Source organism: Amblyomma maculatum, chromosome 3 (genome assembly GCF_055883805.1).
Source record: "Amblyomma maculatum isolate TAMU_Amacu chromosome 3, ASM5588380v1, whole genome shotgun sequence".
Taxonomy (NCBI): Eukaryota; Metazoa; Arthropoda; class Arachnida; order Ixodida; family Ixodidae; genus Amblyomma; species Amblyomma maculatum.
Genome location: NC_139346.1, coordinates 36,384,154 through 36,406,528, shown reverse-complemented (window position 1 = coordinate 36,406,528; position 22,375 = coordinate 36,384,154). Strand labels below are relative to the sequence as shown.

The window sequence follows — 22,375 nt, the reverse complement described above, 5'->3', positions numbered from 1 at the left end:
GGACAAAAAACAGCAAGTGACGCTGGTCGGGCACAGATTCGCCGATTGTTTCTCAGGCGTTATGATGGCACATGAAATTGCAGTTGCTGCCAGTTGCAGTTGCAGTTGCGAAGTTTGCAGTTGCTGCCAAAATCGGCCAGCTTTTTTTAAGTGTGATGGTAAACTAGAAACCAAACCGAGCTTCCTCCGGGTCTCAAATAAGGCACTCTACTCCTACAGGGGCAGGAACCCCGTCAAGCTACTAGTAGAGTAGCATTTTTGTTTCTGCCCTAGTATTTTTTGTAAAAAAAAATGCTGAATAAAGAATTTGGATTTCGATTTCGATTTGGATTTTCACGCAGGCTTGTTCACACTGCTTGCTTGGAGAACAGTTATATTTTGTTATGGGTAAACTTCCCACAGTAGTGTCGCACGCACTACTTCAGGTTCGATGGCCGCTTCTTGCAACATACCCTTAACGTCGTCGTTTGGCGAGCCGACTGCCACTTCGTCTTTTGTTTCAGTGCCAGCACGGCACGGCAAATAGCACTACCCCTTCCGCAAACGCACAGTCCGGAAGGTTTCCAGGTTCAGAGGTTGAGCCATGACGACACCTGGTGCGCTGGCCTTAGAAGGGTTGCAGTCTGTCGACATGGGGTGGCGGTACCAACGTGGCGGCCACTGCCGAGATCCAGGCTGTGGCACGGTAAAGAATATTTCATCTCCACCAAAAGGTGATGCAGGTGGAATTCCACCAGTAGTGTCGAACTTCAGGCTCGATGGTAGCTCGTTTCACAAAACCTGCAGTGTCGCCGTCGTTGTTGTTGTTTACCAAATAACACATCTGCACATGTCCAAACAACTTAGTTTTCTTTTGGTCTAATGCCAACACGGTGCACCATATAATAAAATTTATATTGGGTTGTCTTTCACGTACTGTGGTACCTTACGACGCCGAGTGATCAGTATGTTAGAGATAAGTCAGGGTTAAGAGATGAGTGGTTGAGCGAGTAGCAGTGTGCATGTACGCGAACGAATGTCTGCAAAGTGTCCTTACCACTCTCGCTTAATAACCTTAAATACTCTGAAGCGTTCTACACTTTTTTAAAGCAGTTAGAGACTCACTAGATTTGGCTGCTTTTTTTTCTTACCCGTGCCTGGTGGCCAGTTGCCGACGATGACGTTGCTAGAAGTTCGGACTCTGCACCGACGTAATAATTGCAAGAATAATGTTCAGTAAAATATTAGTCTTCAAGCAGCAATATGTAAGCGATAACGCTGCGTTTTATCCCCACAATGAAATTTTGGCAAGCTCTTTATTTCCGTCCCGATTTGATTCATCTATCCTACATTGTTGCAGCCTTTGCTAAATATGCAAGACTCGTAATTGCACAGAGCAACGGCATACAGCCTCGATCTCGAGGTATCCATCTCATTCACTTATCATACTGCAAACGTATTTCAGCTTCGCGCTTTCCTAAATTTAGACTTCCGTGTAAATTGCCAGCGTCTTTATTATTAAATACTAGATACAAATTATGAATATATTTAACTAGGTCAAAGGCTTAAAGACATAAAAAAATCACTATTTCCTCCCAATTTCTCTGTGCCGCCGTTGAAACAACGCTTTTTTTATTTTTTATTCATTTAGCCTAAATGCCCAAACGGGCAATATATGAAGGGGAGGACAGCGTCGAATTAATAAAACTCTGAAAAGAATACAATACCAACATGATGGTGTAAAAATAGCATTATAAATATACATCAAAACAAGTAAACATAAAACAGGGGTAGGGGAGCATTATATTGTGCTTAGCCCTGTCCTGTGCGCTAAACGACCGGCCCCTGCGACATCGCCGCAGTAAGTGCTAGTACACATCAAAGTACAGCACATGAATGGCCGTGGTACGAAAATGAGCGCATTGTATTATCAGTGCAACCAAGCTTGCCCAATTAGAACTGAGGATTTCAATTTTTATTTCTCTGCCACTTTCAGCTGTGATTATAGACCGTGCTCTGAACTTTTTTTTTTTAATAACGTTGTTTATTGCCTCAGGGCATAATGGAATATGTAAAAAAAAAAAATACTTGTTATACGCTTCATCGAATTCCACATTTAGTGGCTTGCCTTTCTGTTTTAGATGCTCTGAATCCGATACAGTGGAAATAATTATTTCTGTTCGGATAGGATATATTAGATAAGCAAAGAAGTGGCCTCTAATTAACTTCACATACTTGTAATCACTTCCTGCGTTAAGTAATTGCTGCAAGCCGAGCTACCTTTACAGGTGCTTGGCGTCGCTTCATTCAAAGCAGCCTTTTCATATGTGTTGTAATAAGGCATGCTTGTTTACCACCATACAATTTCCAGGGACATTCGTCTCGCTCGTCCGTAACAGCTGGGCGTTAGGCACAATGCACCTGAGTTGAACCGTATGATGTCAGACAGCGATCAGTCATGGTGCTGGAAGCGACGCACATGACGGTGTTCATTTGCAATCTCCGGCCGCTCCATCGTGGGTGGCAGAAAATATGAAGGTTTTCATATTTGCCCGTTCTCTACTTTCTTTATAACGGCAAAAACAGCGATCTCAGCTGTAACGTAGGTTGCCGTAACAGGATTTCGTCCTCACTGGTTAGGGCTGATTTTATTTTAATGGTTTACCTGATTGAAGCAACGGTAAACGATGTCACGAGTATATGCATCACCCCGAGCAGCGTAACCTCTCCGAACATGTAGTTAGTTTGGGCTTTTTAGCTCGATGCCACTAAACCTAGTGAAAATTACCTCTCTGTCGTGGCAAATCGGCTATATCAAACTCATTTTAAATTGCCTCTCGCTTCAGCGCCGCATTCCACGCTGTCCCTAGGCAACCATGCTCTTAAATTACTGTGTATGAGAACCGCAGGTCACAGACTGTCAAGTTTCAAGCATTCAACAAATTCTCAAGAAAAAAAAAGAGTTAAATGAGGCTTATTTTTCAATGCACATACCGGGTCACTCATTGTTGTACTTGTCTCACATCGCTGCAAGTGAGATTGAAAAGTGAGACATGCCTGACAGATATCTAAGTGTGTCAGCTTTACCTACTAACGATGTTGGCCCCAGGCGGGTATTTATAATACCTGCCTTCGACCGCTTTACTGGTAGACGGAAACGTAAGTCTCTACCGAGAACCCAAAGTACAAAACTTGCGGCATGTTCGCCACGCCAAGCTTACTTCTTTTCATGGTCGGCGTGTGCCCCTTCGCGGCCGGCCAGCAACTACTCGACCTGAATCCCGACCTTGGCCCATTCCAGGACGAGTCAGAGGTAATGATGGCTTAATCATTGTAAATAATTTTACGAGATGTTTTAATCAACGTAGACTTTGGCTTTCTGTAAACAAAGAAATTCATTGCAGTTGCAGGCGGTGCAAAACATCGATTAAAGATGAAACTTGCAAGTAACAAATATGTCACATGGTGCAAGACTGTCACCTTCAGCTCTTTCGGTGGTGACTATGTTCGCATCCTCAAATTCCGTGAGGAAAACATTTGGCACGCGCATATTCTGCGAAAACAAAACTTTTATTCTCTGACAGCTCTGAGACAAGAAGACGAGCAGAAATTATATTACTCAGTTTGACGTTAATCGCCGCTTTTTCAGCTTAAGAAAAGTAGTTTTATTTTTCTATCTCGTGCTTGTCTGTTTCCCAACGCGTCTAGTTCCACAGCCCGAAATTGTGAAAATGCTAACCGCCGTGCAAGATATACAGTAGTGCGTTAGAACCCCGAGCTGGATTTATCCGTTATGTTTAACAGCAAGTACCCCATTGAGCAGGGTATTCATCCTTCCATAGAAGGAAAAAGCCAGGTCACCACATGTATTAACGGCCGCCTGAAAGTTTTGACCCAGGCTGTATTTCATTGCTGCGTAGTAACGAAATAAATATTGGAGGCAGTATTTGGGCATTGCTTGGAAGATTTTTTCTTGCATTTCGTCAAACACAATGCATGCCATCCAATATGCACGAGTCTACCTCGAATGGTTGGGAAGAAAAAAATGGCTTTCTCATTCATGGCACTAAAATAATATGTAGACCTGTACATCTTATCCCCAATGTCTAACATACCGTATCCTAAAATGTAGCTATCCAAAACTCCTTACCATTTCAGTGCTTTCCTCTGGAGCAGTCATGGCACTTGATGTACCGGGATTTCGAATCGGACCCGTATTTGGGCGGAAAGGCTAAGTGCGTTAAAGGGATTCAGACTACTGACTTTGTCGAAGACTCTACCGTTGTTGTATTCGAATACCCCCCTGACGGAGTTCTGTAAGTTACTTCTTTTAAGTGTCTCTTTTGCAGCTGCGCCTTCAACAGCATCAAATGTCACAAACCGAGAAAAAATCTAACATTTCTGCTTATCATCTCATCAATATCAATACGTATTGCACAGGCCACACAGCTGCATGCAGCCTGTGAAGTCCTCAAAAATAACTCATCCGAACATTACTGAACATCAAAGCACCTAGCAGATAATGGCACTAGTGGGGAGGCCTAAAAGCGGCTGCAATCTATCAAGCATGAAGCCGCATACGGCTCCTCTCTTTGACAGTTGAGCTCCACACCTCATCCTCTCACCTATACCCCGCTCTTCACTCTGCCGGCCCTCTTGCACGTAGCCTTATTTTACATCTCTCTGTCACCATCAATAGATGCGATGTTATCGCACGCTCGGCCTTACCCTCTTTTCTCCGTCGTGTCGCCTCTCCATAAGTTATAAATCAGCCTTGAATCGGAGGAGACCTATCCCACGCCTAATTTTTTTAAATGATGCGTGAGGATGATGTCGCTCATACATAGCCAATACTTCAGTGTGTGGTACATGGAAGCGAATTTTATTTCTCCAACGGAGTGGTTTAAGGCTTGAAGGCTGCACTATCATTAAGCAATATATTTGAACATATCCTTCGTACCAAGTCTCAATCTGAGATTCTGAGCACGCTATAGCATATTATCATTTCACACTTATAAGTGCTATGCTGTGTTGGTTTCATTTCATGTTTTTTCTGTAAAGAAATATTTGAAACGAAACTTTCAAACGGCGTATAGGTAGGCATATTAAGTCTGCGTCAAAGAATGTTACGGTCGGGCTTTACAGCAATGAGGCCATCACTGGCCAATAAGTAGAGAAGTCCTACTGCCTATCAGAGGCAGTTGTAGAAAAAGTCACAAACTGTTGCAACTGCTCCGGTTTCTTTATTTGGGTACCGAAATCGCACACTATACAGGGTTTGTGTGCCCCACCTCCCTCAAAATGCGGCCCCTAAGAATGGGATCGATCCAGTGTTTGCAGACGTAGCCAGTTAATCATTGAGGTGGGCTACATTAATTTCCCCAAGAGCTAGTCAACTTTTTTAGAGCTTAGTCCAAACTTAGTCCGAACAATGGGCCAAGGCTGACACAAGCAATCGTTCATACTTGATATCCCATCTTTGCACCCCTGTCACATTTTTGTTTTCTAATGCAAGGCTAGCTTACCACATCTAACAGGCCGCGCCGGCTGGCTCATATACTACCCCGTTCGCAACCTCGCCAGGCCTAGGCTCTTCGGTGCCGGCCAACCGTCGGTCCATCACTTGTGAACTGACATTTACAATAGGCGCCTGCAAGGGTACGACGGATGGCCCCTGGCAAAAAGAAGCATGGAGTTCAAACCAACTTATTTAGAGTGCTCTTTTCCGTTGAAGCTGTCTTGTACTTTACCTTGGTCCTTTTCACACATTTTGTCCCAACAATATTGAGAATAAGATATCGACAGAGGTTATGCAGTATCAAGAAAATGAAAGAGAGCTGTCCCCTGACTGTTCCTCTGCAAGGCCTTTCTCCAGGCCAGACCAAGACAGAAATGCGATAAAAATGCCATAGTTGGGAAAAGCAGGCCAAATCATGATCTAAACACATTATTGTTACAAGTCTGTGTAAAGGGCGGTTATAACTGCTCGTCTTTGGTGTCGACAATGAAAAAGTACTGAAAAAGTGGCAGATAAAAACAGTATTTCAATTTAGTTGAGGATTGGACGGAAACCTGTACGGCAAGGGAAATTCAGCATATTGACAAAAACACCACTCGCCGAAGTCACAGACGAAAAAGAAAAAGAAAAACAAAACATAAACACATTGACGTTTCGGCACCGCTACGGGTGCCTTGTTCACAATGGAAATAAAAACGACATGGGCCGTTGCTTATGAAGGTAAAGTGTTGCGTACAAAGTGCATGTACATCTCGGGTAGATTTCCCCGCGTCCTGTTTATCGCTTCGCTTGTCATTTGGATGTGTAATGATTCCTTGAAGTTTTTCCCTTTCAAGTATCTGCGCGGAATCCCAGTCAATCAGGTGGCCCGTGTTTTAATTGTGCTCTGCTAGAGAGTTAGAAGTCACTTTTTTGTTCTTTACGTCACGTTGGTGTTCCTTCAATCGTCTTCTGAAGTCGCCAGTTTCGCCTATGTAGGAAGCGCTGCAATCTTTGCAAGGAATCTTGTAGACGACGCCAGGGTAGCTTGTCTTCTCCAAAGGGTCTTTCGGAGCTAGCTGGATGATTTCGGAGCTTGCTGGATGGTACATGGGACACTTGGACGTCGTAGGCAGCGAATATCCTGCATAAGGTTTCGCTGACGCCCTGGGCATAAGGAATGACAGCACGCTTTTTCTCTTCTTTCTCCGGTTGGAGGGGCTGCAGTGCGTAGTTCTTGCGAACGGAGGACTTGTGAAGGGTATCCGTTTTCTTTAAGGTCCTTCCGTATGTGGCTCAGTTCACGACGTGTTTTTGTTGGGCTTGAGCAAATCCTGAAGGCCTGATTAAAAAGCGCCGAGGCAACCGATCGCTTATGCCCTAAGGGGTGCGGTGAATGAAAATTCAGATATTTATCCGCGTGGGTAGGCTTTCTGTATACACTCGTCGCTAAACCGTTTCTTGTTATTTCAACAAGGACGTCAAGGAAGCGGAGTCGCCCGTCGACTTCTTCTTCCATAGTAAACTGGACGCTTTCTTCAGACGAGTTAAGGCGCCGCAGGAATCTTTCGGCGTGCTCTCGACAGATGAGGCAGAAACAATCGTCAACGTAAGGAAGGAACAGTCTTGGTGGAGGGTCGAATGACGTCCGTGCGCGGTTTTCAATCGTTTCTAGGGCCAGGTTGGCACAAACCACAGAAATGGAAACACCCATTGCTGCCCCGAAGACCTGCCTGTAGAACGTCTTGTTGAAAGTAAAGTACGTGTTGGACAGGCAGAATTTGAGCAGCTGGCATAGATCGTCCGCTTCAATAGGTGTACGCTCTAGCAGAGACAAGTTGTTGTTCATAGCTCTTTTGCAACATTCGACTGCGAAGTCTACCGGCACACACGAAAACATGGATCTCACGTCGAAAGACACCATGACGTGGTCGTCGTCAAACGTTATTGTCTTTAGTTTTTCTACAAACTGTGCCGAGTCTTTCACGTGCGTGCTGGTTCTTCCGTCCAAAGGAGCAAGTACCCGGTGTAGGTAGCCCGACAACTTGTATAATGGAGACCGGGTGAAGTCCACCATCGGGCGAAGTGGCACATTCTTTTTGTGCACCTTGGATACCCCGTATATGGCTGGCGCGGAGCCATTGTGGCAGAACAGACGGTTATACAGGTAGCCCTTGTCCGGTGGAACGAACTTGAAAACTTCTGTCAGACGCTTCTACAACTCAGCTTCAATTTTCTTTGTAGGGTCTCGGGCCAACTTGGTGTATGTCGCTTATCACTCAAAGGTGCCGACATTTTTTGTGCGTGGTTTACGCGGTCCAATACGACAACGGCGTTACCTTTGTCGGCAGGGAAGTGTCGCAATGTCGCTGTTGTTTTTTAGTCTCGTTAGTGCTCTTTTCTCAGCGGGTGTGATCGAGCAATTCTTGCATTTTGAAAGCTTGGAAAGCGCTCCGATGGCCCGTGAGCGAGCTTCGCTTTGTAAGCTGGGGGCGACCTCGCGTACAGCCTCTTCAAAGCACATGTCATATGAACAACAATAGGACGAGCGCCGACATTGAAATTAAGGCCCCGCTGAAGTAGGCTTCGTTCATCTGCGTGAAGCTGGTATGAAAACAGATTGCAGACTCCTGATGTTCCCTCGGTCTCAGGTTTTTTGCAGAACAATTTCTTGAATTTGGCATCTTGAGTCACTCTTTCTTCTTGGCTCCTGGCTGCTTCACTGTTGGCATGTAGCAGGACGTCAAAGAAATCAGCGGGAATGAGCCGCTCCAGATGCAGCTGGGCGCAATAAATGTCGTTTTCTAGTCGCTTGATAGTGGATTTTGTTTCGAGGATCCTTACCTGCAACAGCCGCTTTTCTTCTTGGGCGATGGTCTCTCTTCCAGCTGGCGTCTGGACTAGCATTGGCAGGCGTAAGGAATTGGGGACCACTCCATGGGATTTGCACCGAAGGTTGAACTGGAGGTGGCTCTGGAACGAAGCAAGCCTCGTCTTCAGGCTGACAAACTCCCGAATCTTGGCAATAGCAGGTGGCCCATGTTTCTCGCGAAGGTCTACATAGTTGAGGATTCGACGGAAACCCGTCCGTCAAGGGAAATTCAGCATATTGACGAAATCAGCACTCGCCGAAGTCACAAACGAAAACGAAAACGAAAAAGAAAAACAAGACATAAACACATTCACGTTCCGGCACCGCTACTGGTGCCGTGTTCACAATGAAAATGAAACGATGGCTCTTCGGGACAGCAATGGGTGCTTCCATTTCTGTAGTTTGGGCCAACCTGGCCCTAGAAACGATTGAAAACTGCGCACGGACGTCATTCGACCCTCCACCAAGACTGTTCCTTCGTTACGTTGACGATTGTTTCTGCCTCATCCGTCGAGAGGATGCCGAAAGATTCCTGCGGCCCCTTAACTCCTTTCAAGAAAGCGTCCAGTTCACTATGAAGGAAGAAGTCAACGGGCGACTCCCCTTCCTTGACGTTCTTGTACAAAGAGCAAGAAACGGTTTAGCGACGAGTGTATACAGAAAGCCTACCCACGCGGATAAATATCTGAATTTTCATTCACCGCAACCCTTAGGGCATAAGCGATCGGTTGCCTCGGCGCTTTTTAATCGGGCCTTCACGATTTGCTCAAGCCCAAGAAAAACCCGTCGTGAACTGAGCCACATACGGAAGGACCTTAAAGAAAACGGATACCTTTCCCAAGTCCTCCGTTCGCAAGAACTACGCGCTGCAGCCCCTCCAACCGGAGAAAGAAGAGAACAAGCGTGCTGTCATTCCTTATGCCCAGGGCGTCAGCGAAACCTTATGCAGGATATTCGCTGCCTACGACGTCCAAGTGTCCCATGTACCATCCAGCAAGCTCCGAAATCATCCAGCTAGCTCCGAAAGACCCTTTGGAGAAGACGAGCTACCCTGGCGTCGTCTACAAGATTTCTTGCAAAGATTGCAGCGCTTCCTACATAGGCGAAACTGGCGACTTCAGAAGACGATTGAAGGAACACCAACGTGACGTAAAGAACAAAAAAGTGACTTCTAACTCTCTAGCAGAGCACAATCAAAACACGGGCTACCTGATTGACTGGGATTCCGCGCAGATACTTGAAAGGGAAAAACTGTTATCTACTCAAGGAATCATTACACATCCAAATGACAAGCGAAGCGATGAACAGGACGAGGGGAAATCTACCCGAGATGTACATGCACTTTGTACGCAACACTTTAACTTCATAAGCAACGGCCCATGTCGTTTTTATTTCCATTGTGAACAAGGCACCCGTAGCGGTGCCGAAACGTTAATGTGTTTTTGTTTTGTTTTTCTTTTTCTTTTTCGTCTGTGACTTCGGCGAGTGGTGTTTTCGTCAATATGCAGTATTTCAATTACTCAGTAAAATTTCTTTTTGCCTCTTTTCTTTGGTCCTCTCCTCAGACATACATAGGCAAAACATTGTTTTTGATTAAGTAGAGAAATGCGCTGCATACTTGATCGCTCGCGATTTTAAACGTCATTTCACTGTGTCTAATATCAAATTGGCTCTATCAGTTGCATTCTTAGAATCACGCCGAACAGTCTCATTCCTACCTTTATTTCATAAATTGGCGTTCAGCCCTCATGGAAATAACCTTCCTTTGCCACGGTATACCGTGCGTCGCTCCGCCTAAAGCGTCTCCTTCAGGCGGTGTCTAAAAGTAGTAATAATGCTTTTAACATGATTCTACCCCATATGCCCCCTTCATGGATCACTGCCTTGTCGTGGCGGAGGGGCTTGCGAAACTCGATGAAGTCGTGAGCTCTGCTGTGTAGGGCCACCCAAGATAGACAGGTCACGGCAGAGAGTTCTGACAAAATGTGATTCACTGGAGAAGGTAATGGCAACCCACTCCAGTATTTCCTGCCAAGAAAACCCTATGGCCAGTCACAATACCATTATCGATATGGCGCCGGAAGATGAGCCCCCCAGGTTGGAAGGCGTCCCACATGTTACTGGCGATGAACAAAGGGCGATTCCTAGTAGCTCCAGGACGAATGAACCGGCTGGGCTAAAGCCAAAAGGACGCTCAGTTGTGGATGTGTCGGGAAGCGACCGGAAAGTCCGATGTTGCAAGGAGATATATCACATAGCAACATGGAATATAAGATCTATGACACAAGGTAAACTGGATATCGTCAAGCGAGAAATGGACAGAGTGAACATTGATATCTTGGGTATCAGCGAACTCAAGTGGACCGGAATGGGAGAATTTAACTCCGGCGACCATTATGTCTTTTATTGTGGGCACGAATCCAAGAGAAGGAATGGGGTCGCTCTCATAGTAAACAGAAGAATGGGCAAAGCAGTGCTAGGGTACAACCCCAAAAACGACCGAATGATTTCACTTCGGATCCAAGGTCACCCTTTCAACATAACAGTTATCCAAGTCTATGCACCGACCACTGCTGCTGAAGAAGCTGACGTTGAGAGATTTTATGCGGACCTACAATGCCTTTTAGACCGCACCCCATCATCAGACGTCTTTTTTCTCATAGGAGACTGGAATGCTGAGGTCGGGAGTGAAGAAATATCCGGAATTACAGGCAAGTTCGGTCTTGGTGAGCCAAATGAAGCTGGGCAGAGGCTAGTAGAGTTCTGTCAAGAAAACAACCTGACCATAGCGAATACTCATTTTCAACAGCACAAGAGGCGCCTGTACACATGGATTTCACCGGACGGTCAGTACAGGAATCAGATCGATTATATTATTTGCCGGCAGAGATGGAGAAGCGCTATACAAGCAGTAAAAACAAGGCCTGGGGCCGATTGTAGCACCGATCATCAGCTCCTTGTTGCCAAAATTAAGCTTCGATTGAGGAAAACGCAGAAAACTAGAAGGCCTTTCAGGTATGATCTGGATCAGATTCCATTAGAATATGCTGTGGGAGTGAGGAATCGATTTCAAGAATTAGATCTAGAAGACAAAGAGCCCGAAGAGATGTGGACTGATGTTCTTGATATAATACAAGAAGTTGCTACTAAGGTAGTTCCAAAGCAAAAGAAATGCAAAAAAGCAAACTGGTTATCTGAAGAGGCTTTGCAAATAGCTGAGGAAAGGAGGATGGCAAAAGGTATGGGGGACAGAGAAAGATACAAGGTTCTCAAGCGGATTTTCAGAAAATAGCAAGGAGAGATAAGACTGCCTTCCTGAACATACAGTGTCAAGCAGTTGAGGACAACAGCCAATTAAGGAACACAAGAGCTCTGTATAAGACAATCAAAGATATCAAAGGAAGCTTCTGTGCTAAGCTGGGCGTGATAAAGGACAAACGAGGCAAGGACCTCACTGAAGCCTCAGAGATAAAGAGGTGGCAGGAATACACAGAAGAACTGCACAAGAAGGACCCGGATGTGCAAACCCAACATAAGACGGTTGTGATTACTGATTTCGAGCCGGGCATCCTGAAGAGTGAAGTTGAATGGGCCTTAGCCAGCCTTGCTAAGAACAAAGCTAGCGGAATTGATGGTATTCCAGCTGAGTTGTTTCAAAACCTCAACCACGACGCTGTTAACACACTGCATACATTATGTGAAAAGATTTGGACAACCCTGCAGTGGCCACAGGATTGGAGGAGGTCAGTTTACATCCCCATTCCAAAGAAAGGCAGTGCCAAAGATTGTTCCAACTACCGCACGATCGCGCTTATTTCGCATGCTAGCAAGGTGATGTTAAAAATCCTGCAAGGTAGGCTGCAGCAGTATGTGGATCGGGAGCTTCCGGACGTGCAAGCTGGGTTTCGCAAGGGCAGAGGAACTAGAGACCAAATTGCCAACCTTCGCTGGATCATGGAAAAAGCAAGAGAGTTCCAGAAACCCATTTACTTCTGCTTTATTGATTATGGGAAAGCGTTTGACTGCGTAGATCACAGCAGATTGTGGCAAGCTCTCCAAGAGATGGGAGTTCCAATTCACCTCATCTGTCTCCTCAGGAACCTTTATGAAGGGCAAGAGGCCACAGTCAGAACTGGGCATGGTCTTACTGATTGGTTTCCGATTGAGAAAGGGGTGCGGCAAGGCTGCATACTGTCGCCCTGCTATTTAACCTATATGCAGAGTGCATCATGAGAAAGGCCGGTCTGGACGAGTCTTCAGCTGGAGTGAAGATTGCTGGAAAACGTATCAACAACCTTAGATATGCGGATGATACCACTTTAATGGCAGAAAGTGAAGTGGAACTCAAGAGACTTCTGATGCGCGTACAAGAATAGAGTGAGAAGTTTGGGCTTAAACTGAACATTAAAAAGACGAAGATCATGGCGTCTTGCCCTATCAAGTCCTGGAGCAGCAATGGACAAGAAGTGGAAGCTGTGACAGATTTTCTGTTCTTGGGCGCCAAGATTACCTCGGAAGGAGACTGCAGCCATGAAATTAGGAGACGCCTGCTTCTGGGAAAGAGAGCAATGGTTAGCCTTGACCGCCTAGTAAAGAGCAGAGACATTAGTCTGCCAACCAAGATCCGTATAACCCGTGCTATGGTCTTTCCAGTTGTGATGTATGGATGCGAGAGTTGGACTGTGAAAAAGGCTGACCGCCGAAGAATTGACGCGTTGAATTGTGGTGCTGGCGAAGACTCTTAAGAGTTCCTTGGACTGCCAGAAGATCAAATCAGTCGATATTGTCGACCATAAACCCTGACTGCTCATTGGAGGGTCAAATTCTAAAGTTAAAGCTCAGCTACTTTGGTCATCTCATGAGAAGAGAGGAGTCGCTGGAGAAAGATTTGATGTTGGGAAAGGTTGAGGGTCGCCAGAGAAGGGGTAGGCAGCGAACGCGATGGTTAGATGGCATTCTCGAGGCATTGCAGATGAAGCTATGTGATGTTAAGAAGATAGTGAGAGACCGGAAAGCGTGGCGTGACATGGTCCATAGGGTCACGAAGAGTCGGACACGGCTGAACGCCTGAACTGAACTGAACCCCATATGCCTTTAACAATTGGATAATAATGATCATGAAAACGTTATGTATAAATAAAAAAAGTTGGGAGTTAATGGAGAGGTAGTTCGAACCTTTCGCCCAGATTTCAATTAGAAGTCCGAGCTGAACTGTGATGCCTTCCATCCCTCCCAAGTTAGCGGTTTTATACTGTTATATGAGTTACTCGCCTTACAGGCCCATACTGTTCGGTGAAAATCTGCCTTGTGCCCGTAATACTTACTTTCTGTTGAGGATTCTGGCTCGATAGCATGAAACCTAACCGGATTCTTAAATGACACGGTCTCTAAACTTATGACGTCCGCCCACGTTTGCTTATGAACGTTATCTACCTCATAGAATCCTTCTCATGTCAAAATTACATCGGCGAGACAGGATAATAAATGAACATAAGGCTCAATGTTCATAGGGAAGACACAGAAAAAAAAAGAAACCCGAAAGCAGGTTTCCCGCATTTCAAATGAGAATGACCATAATACTGATGAAATTTATTTATTCATTCAAAAATCAGGCAGTAAATCTTGAAGGGACAGAAAATATAAGGAGGCAGATGTAATTCATAAATTTAGAAAATCGGAACTAATAGGAATCAGGAATAAATATCTCGAAGTGAACGTTAGAATTCCTTGAATACAATAACTAGTCGGGACAATGACCCCATATAGCATTGATTGTAGAGTTTCCCCCCCCCCCCCCACCCCCTAAATAGAGTAAACAGCATATGTATTCCAAACATGTTTTCTTTTCCCTTCTTACTTTGGTTCTCCCTTTAATCATTCTCTTCCGATAATGTCACCCTCACCAGGAATGGTTTACCCTGTTATTATTCTGTCTTTCTGATCTTCCCTCCAAATTTCGGACTGCTCTTGATAACTATTACCCAACAGCTGTATTCCTTATCAGGACCCTTTGGACTGCCAGTCCGTTTTCAATAAACGTGTATCACTATAGAAACTGCTTTAGGTGCTGTCTCATTGCCCAACCCACGTTGTAATTTTTCCAGCTGCTGCAGCATTTTATTTTATCACCGGTCGCAGGCTCAGAATTTTATGCCTAAGGAAACATTCATTCCTTTCCCTACTCCCTTTAACCCTGCCCTCCTCCTTCTCCCTCTCTGGCTTTTCTTCGGAAGCAAAAGCGTATGTAAACCTCCTCCAGTGATGATCGCGCTGCCCAGATGAAAAGAAATCCCCTTGTCGACACGGTCGCAGGGCTTGCTAAATGAGGCTCCCTCTCAACCCTTGTTCAGTGCTCTTTCATACTGTATAGCCATCTTTTTTTCCCCTCTTCTACCAAATATATACAAGTATGAAATCCGACTTCTTCTCATCCAAGCCTTAATGTTTATGTATTTCAAGTTTATTTGAGTACACGATTTTTTTCATGTGCCGCATGTTTAATGCAGGCTTGCGTTTCCTGTATACATTTGTGGTAGTTCCCGCTATTTTAATTTTTCTGTTGACATAATTGAATGTTGGCTTGAACCTCTTAAACCGCCTCCCGAGCAAATGTATTCCTGCATGAGTGTACCACTTTTGAGGCAGCAGCCTTGTAGAGGGGGATGGGCGCCCTGCCAAGCGACCATATCGGAAGCCACTCAAAGACTCCTCCAGCATTCACTTGGGAATAAAAGTTAGTATTATATGCGTCCATCATGCCATGAATAGTGGCTGATGTTCACTAAACGTAACTTCAACCGCTTCTTCAAAAAGATTTATAACTCTACAAGTGCGTAGAGGGCGGTAATTCTGCTCTTTAGTTAGAATGAGTTGTTCAAAAAGAACAAACTCTATAGAACACCAGTTAGAAAAAACATATATGCAATGGTCCACCTATGTAAATCTCTTTGGTTTCAGAAACACCACTTTCAAGTTGATGTCCTCACCTGGATACACCGCGAAGAATGTTCTCAACGTGGTGCCGATGGATAGTGAGTAGCAAGTTTTGCTTTAACATGAATTGAGTTCTTACTGTTCCAGTAGTTTGAAAACACCATTTCATTGATCTCTTTAACCATAAATATGTGTTACCAGAAGAACACAGAAGCCAATAATGAGCTCCGTAAAGCGTTGGTATCTTTTAACAAACAGCAAATAAAGGTCCTATTGAACTACAATTCGGAGCAGCTAGTGGCAAAATATATAATGCAAAGCCCCTCTTTGGGTAGGTAATCGACTTCGCTTATACGAGCCTACCAGGACAACACGGGGCGTTCCTTAGGCTGGAGACCCCGGACATAAATTTATCGTTTCTTTTTTCTTACTGTGTTCCAGACCCAAACGTTTCGATAAACCTTACAATTGCTTTTCGAGACTGCCATTCCTGCAAAGTGATCCGGCACAGCTATATTGAACAAGGTGAGTTTATATCCCCATCTTCGAGGCGCTTAGTACGAAATAAAACGAGCAGCTTTCGTCTAACTACATTTTCAGGGTTTTATACGACCACTTCACATGCTGTGCTGCGGAGAGAAACGTTGGTCCTTATCTGCTTTAAATGCGGATGTGGTAATCGTCGTCACTGGAGCTACTCAGCTCCCAAGTCAAGCTGTGGTTCGAAACTCCACGGTTTATTGTTTAAAGAAATCAGCAGAATAGCATAGTTTGTATTCGCCATAGCCCATCTCTCGCTTCTTGAAAACAGCATGTTTTATGCTGTTGTTTAGATTAAATGACTTGTTTCTGCCCTCCATACAAGGTACGGATATACTACATTAGAGTGGACACTAACCATAGTAAGCATAGTCCGAAAACTATGTCGTTGCTGTAGTGAAGGACGTGAGAACACGGTGCTCGAGGTAGAACAGTACGAGAAGAGTTGAGGCAGCGAGCAATGCTACGGGCCGACCACCATCGCTCCACTCGTAAAGGTTACCAGCCATTTAGGTTCCGCCAAACATTATCAACAAATTCAGCGTTGTAACCACGACACAACGAGTATCGTTCAGACAGGAATAATTCTTACATAGTATGTGGATTGCAGTTCTACAATTTAGGTGAAAAAAGATCAAATTTCATTGCTGTATTGGTTTAGTTCATCCAGTTTCTTTCACTGTTATCTCTCGTAAGTAATGAACGAGGTCCTGAAAAAGTGCGAATTCAGAACGTCTGTGAGGTACAAATCTCATTATCTATTTTTTGTCGCTTCCCGGGCAGGCGAGGATCTCTGGAGCGAGACCAGAAACCAAACCGAAAAAGATGACAAGGTAGAGTCACGCGATGCACTTGCCTTCGTAAGCTCACTGTGCGCCCGCAAAGAAAGCTTGCTAAAAAAATATGACGAGGTAATGCTATAAATATGATCGATGGATAAACACTCTCTGGCATTCGATGCCATTCTCGCGGTTTGTTCTCATGTTGAGCAAGTGCAACACTAAAACAAATCGAAACAGAAAAGTCAAACTGCGCTGACTCTGGTCACTGTGATACATAACTGTGCGACCCGCCTCGTGAACCAAGACGCATCAATCCCACGGCTTCTCGAAGTCGATGACGCTACCCTCTTTTTGTCAAGAAAGGAGCACCTCCGGCGCAGCACACGTGCACTTATCCCTCCGTGTGCGATATCCCTTCCCTGCGGTCTCACCCGTGCAGAGGAGGTTGCGCTTAGGAGGATCCGGGTCGGTGTTGCCCTTGCACCAGCTGTAACTAGGACGTGTTCATACTTTCAACACCTATATCCTCGCCAAGGATGCCTGATCTGTAACAACGACGCTGTCGAGGCCGACATCCACCACTTGCTGTGGGACTGCCCAGCACTGAAGCCAACACGAATCCGGCACATGAGCATAGCTGGCCTTTCAGCAACCAATCCTGCCTCATACGTCACTTGGACGCAGGGACCTCATCATCGCTCACTTCTGGACTTCATAAAATCAGCCAACCTTTTTCCATTCATTTAATCATTTATTCATCCTTCATCTCATAACCTACTGATGCCCTGAGGCAATAAATATCGGCTAAAAAAATAAAATAACTGTGCAACGTCTACTACCCTTCTTACACGGACAGAGTTACCCGCGATTAGCCTAACAGCGTTTAGCGAACTGAACTGTGGTTATCTCAAATTGCGCTTCGTCATTGTTACCGAGCACTGCACAGTCCTCGATTATAGGGAGCCTTACTCGGTTATGGCAGCTAACGCCCCCTTGTGTGCAAAAGACGAACTGACGATACAATTCTGCGGAACGAGATGCCGCACGCAAATATGTGCATTATTTATAACATATTTGTTATATAACATGATTTCGATGAAACGCATGCTTTGTATCGCAAAATTATTGCTTGTAATATTTGTTACACGGAAGCTGACGCTGCCGACGTGCTGCCTCCGTCCATGGTCGCCACCACCGTGGCCGCCACCATCTTCTCGCTTAGCGATGCAAACGGGGGTCGCCAAGCTCGGTTCGCAATAACCGTGGTTAGTGGCGTAACCCCGCTTTGGTCCGCCGTGTAACATGAGCTTACCACGGCTTCGCGCAACCGTGATTACGCTAACCGCGGTTAACACTGCCCGTGAAACAAGGCTATACGTCACCTAACCTGAGAGCTCCATGCTAGCACCAATGTACGTTTCAACCACTCACGTACTCAGTGGAATACTACCGCCTCAAATTTGCTTTCAAACGTCTGCCCCTGATTACGCCCCACTACTCAGTAACTAAAGCACTATAACTGTTCTATAGTGCATTTCATCCAGAGCTGGGCGTTTCCAGGCTTTGCAGTCTGCGGTCGTGAAACTTTTACTTAAGAAACGTGTAACGGAGCGATTCCGTATGCGAATCGTGCGCAGAGAAACCACATTGACCAGATAACAGGGAGTATTTGAGTGGTGCCTCTGCTAACCCCTTTAGCCTTGTCGACCCTGAAACCCTCTGCGAATCGTTACTCATAAAATGACTCACAATTGTCCTGCACTTCTGCCAGCTCAGTGATATTCGCGTAATCGGAGTGAATTTTGGAGCTCCCCTCTCCCATCCGCTCGCTTCCCCCCCCCCCCACTAGTTCACACGCCGCCACAGTCTTAAAGAAAAAACAAATGCTACATGCTAAGCAAAAGCATTAAAGCAGGCGCCACAATATTGAATAGGTACCCTTTTAAAACGAAAGGCAGAAAATATTACACTGCTTATATATCTTACAAACACGGAAGCAGGCATTAGAGCCTACCATACAGGACATAATGGTCGCATATTGAGCGCTATACGATATTTTAACAAAATTCTGGCAATAAGTAAATCGACAACTGTCAATTTGGCAGACGATATTGCACTGAACGCCTGTTTTTACAATGGTGTACAGGTCAATACATTTCTATGTTTCTCACCTACAACCTTTCTGTGGCTTGCCAAATCTGGCTGACAAAACTAAAAATAAAAAACGAAGCTTTTTTAAGGAAAATGTTTTGCGTGCGAATAATATTACGGACCTATTTTTGATTATTTTTTGTGTTGTGAGGCCGGATTTCAGTAGACTAGACTCCTACCATGTGCGTATACTATACTCGATGAGTATATTTGCGCCAGCAACGAACATACTTGTTTCGTTCCTTCCTCAATAGACGTGCCTGCAGAGTTCATAATACCTTGTTCACCTCTGTGGGGTTTCAGAGCTACAAAATAGTTGAAGCTCTGCCAAATGGCTTGGAAGTGGTAATTGAGTAATAAAGAAAGTTTTCTCAACGTTTTCGCCATCGTTAAACTCCCCATTGAGCAAAGTTACACTCAGCTTACCTTGCTGTTGGGAAACAGAAGCTATGCAAATTAACCCACAAAACGCTGGCCCTCTAAATCAACCCTACCAGCAGCTTCTCAGCCGCAGCCAAATGGCCCTTTTCAGAGCCACGTGCAACCCGAGGTACGGTTTCCTCGAAGTGAAGTTTTCAGCATCATGGGCCAAACACGCGGCTCGACACAGTGGTATTGCGCTGATATTTTCCAGAACGTCAAGAGGGAACGGCACGACTTTCCGCAATTGAGGACCGCTAAGAGAGCCTTCGCACTAATGTGTAGAAAGCTTCCCCACGCCCACGCTCCATGTGCATATTCAATAATTGTGTGCTATCACTTACTATCAACTGGTATCGCAAGGCCCAGGGGCCCATCTGATAGTATGTGATTCTATTATAATAGTTAATTCCTTTTAACACTTCACTTTACCGTCTCGCAGGGTTTCTTGCCTATATCTTGCCTTCCATGACAGGTAACCTAATATACCCCATTTCCTCTTCATATTTCTGCAGAAAGCCCCAAATCAGCGCAAAACCGTGCTTATCGACTTTGTTTCACGTTTTTCAGGCACTTGCGCTCAACATGGCATCACCGACTTGCCGCGGGGGTACTTAGAATTCAGGCAATGCAATTTTATTGAAGGTTAAGGTATACTGAATAAAAAAATTGTCGCCGAGATTTTCCACGCAGATGGTAGCTATCGCATTGGGAGTGACCAAAACAATGCACTTTATGAACAGAAATGAGCGGAAAGAAAGTATTTTAATGAATATTTCTCAAATCGTCGCCCCTAGTGGGCTCCTGTGAAAGCTCCAACAAAATCGGATATCACGTAACAACTAGCCTCCTCGCGGCTGGTCGCACCTGCTCATTTTTACTTTCCCCCGTGGCACTCACGAAGCGCAGGGACAGACATGCTTTTTTTTTGCTGCTCGGGTTTCTGTGCACAATTCATCCTACCCTCCCAGCGCGCAAACAATTTTGCGCAATACGCGGCTTCCGCACGCGTCCCCCTCGACCTCCCTCGTGTGCAGCATTCCACACTTCGCAGCATTGTGAACGGCGCGACGCGGGGGGAACCGACACTGCGTGTAGCCGGTCAACCAACTTCATTTGCGGGAGCGGCGGCGGCGGGATTGCGGGACCATGACTTTGCTGAGGTGTCGTTGTGACGTGACACCCGCCGGCTCACAGTCGGCAACGCGCTATACCTCTGACCCGGCGGTCCCTCAGAAAACGTCAAAAATACAGCCGTCCGCTCAAAACTAACCGTAATTATGTGTCTGTACTAGTGCAATCGTGTCTTAAGAATGCGATTCTTGTGCTTTCTCAATATCCTTGGATATTTGTTCAGTATACCTTTAAGACCTTTAGATATTTTAGTTGGAAAGCACAGCTGCCTACTACATAGTAAAGAGTGCTCTGAGCATAAAAAAGAACTCTTCTTATTTTAATATCCGGCGCAGAACAGGATTCAGTTGGCTTTAAGGCGAACAGAGTTGTTCGCGCATACGTGTGAATATTTATGCAAAAAGCAGCCTGGTAAAGTGCACGCAGCAGCTGTTTCCACGTTGCCTTATTTCACTGTCAGTGATTGATTATTTTGCCTAATGCAGGGACTGGATGCAGCATGTGGGTAAGTGATGCCGAGATCAACCAAGCGCACCCTTGCTGCTCGTATGTTTTTGAACTCCTCTGCGGATTCAAGGAGACCTACCAGATCTACGACAAGAGCTGCTCCTGAGTAATCATAGAGAAGCATTAGCCATGAAAAAAAAAACATCACGCTAAGATACGCAGTGTCTAATAAGACATCATCCTGATTATTTTTGCTGTGAAATACATTGTATATTTCACAAATAAAGAATAAAGCCTTTCTCTGCCATAAAACAACACTTCTGTTTTCTATGAGTTAATCAATTTATGTGAACTATACTATTACTATTAAGACTTTCCTGATAATTCTATAATGAAGTGAAATAGAAAAAGAGGACAGAGTACCATTTTAACAATGCTGCGCCTCACACATGCATCACTCGATACCGTTGGTTCGATTCTGTTGCTGCTTTCGCTAGAGTTATAATGACCTTATTTAATGTCAATTTTAAACTATTACGCAGAATACAGCAAAGAACCAAACACTAAAAACCATACACCACAAAAAAAATCAAATTAATGACTGTTAAAAAGGATAAAAAAGGGGCTCTACAATTATCAGCAAAGTGGCTTAGTCTATACAAGCAGGCATATTGTCTGCATTGAGACGAATATTTATAAATGGCGACTTCCTGAGGAGAAAACGAAAAATATTTAGCCATTCAGGCCTTTACATTTTGTGGATGCTTATTTAGGTATTACTTAAGATATAGTTCATGCATTTAACGGCTACATTTTATTCTTCCTTCGTCCTTCTCTGAGCCTGTCTACACAACTAGGAAATCCTTATCCTATATGGGCCATATGTTATTCAGGAAGTGCTCGAACCCACTCAGAGAGACCGATAATTTCTAACTGGAGGTTCCTGGTAGCCAAAGTAAGGCCATTCAGTAGGATTAAACCGGTTTTATTTGGGTGTAGTTGAAGTCGAACGCTGGGCTTTCGACGTGCGATTCCGGCACGCCACCCTAAGACCAAGGAAGGTTTTTTTTTTTTTTTTTTCTTGAAGTGCAACAACGCTGAGTTGCCACTAGCATTGCTTAACTCTGCAACATATTAGTATCAACATCCTGCTGGCCTTCTGCAGGCGCACAAAAATTCCGCGACTCAGATTCATATAACAAGCAATGGCGCCCGCCCAGGTGTCCATCTTGCGCAGCATACCACCCCCGCTTCAAAGTGAACGCTCGCTGAACAATGGCTCCGATGAAGAATACGTAGAGACGGCGAGGCAACGGCGAGGAAAGGAAGCACCAAAAAGGTGTTACGCCTTCACCACTGGCCTAGCCAAAGCGGTGACGATTCGACACCCGGTCACCCGGCGTTCAGCACAGATATCAAGAATGTGCTAACCGAGGTCATACCACACAATAGAGGTAAGGGGACCTAATTCGTCCTGAATGTGTCCATCAGGACAAGCAAAGGAATCCTCACTTTCACCTATTGATTAAAGATGCAACAAAGCCAAAGATAACGGACTGGTCTTCTTAGGAGAATTCAATCCAAGAGTTGAGGATGTGTAGAATAAACCACCAAGCACGA

The 22,375-nt window shown here is 45.1% G+C and overlaps 1 protein-coding gene across 1 annotated transcript; it reads left to right on the top strand.

The window, feature by feature from the left end:
* The first annotated feature begins 3,137 nt into the window (after window positions 1-3,137).
* LOC146194523 (uncharacterized) lies at window positions 3,138-21,056 on the top strand. Its single transcript, XM_084596068.1, has 5 exons — window positions 3,138-3,292; window positions 4,138-4,295; window positions 15,306-15,379; window positions 15,723-15,806; window positions 20,794-21,056. Exons 1-5 carry the CDS (start codon window positions 3,179-3,181, stop codon window positions 20,919-20,921), a joined length of 558 nt encoding a protein of 185 aa, XP_084452194.1. The 5' UTR covers window positions 3,138-3,178; the 3' UTR covers window positions 20,922-21,056.
* Window positions 21,057-22,375: the final 1,319 nt, after the last annotated feature.

Bases quoted from the DNA above. Each gene is read 5' to 3' on its own strand.
- LOC146194523 (XM_084596068.1), top strand. From the start codon at position 3,179: ATGTTCGCCACGCCAAGCTTACTTCTTTTCATGGTCGGCGTGTGCCCC. The intron at 3,293-4,137 runs GTAATGATGGCT...TTACCATTTCAG, and splicing joins CATTCCAGGACGAGTCAGAG to TGCTTTCCTCTGGAGCAGTC. The intron at 15,807-20,793 runs GTGAGTTTATAT...TGCCTAATGCAG, and splicing joins GCACAGCTATATTGAACAAG to GGACTGGATGCAGCATGTGG.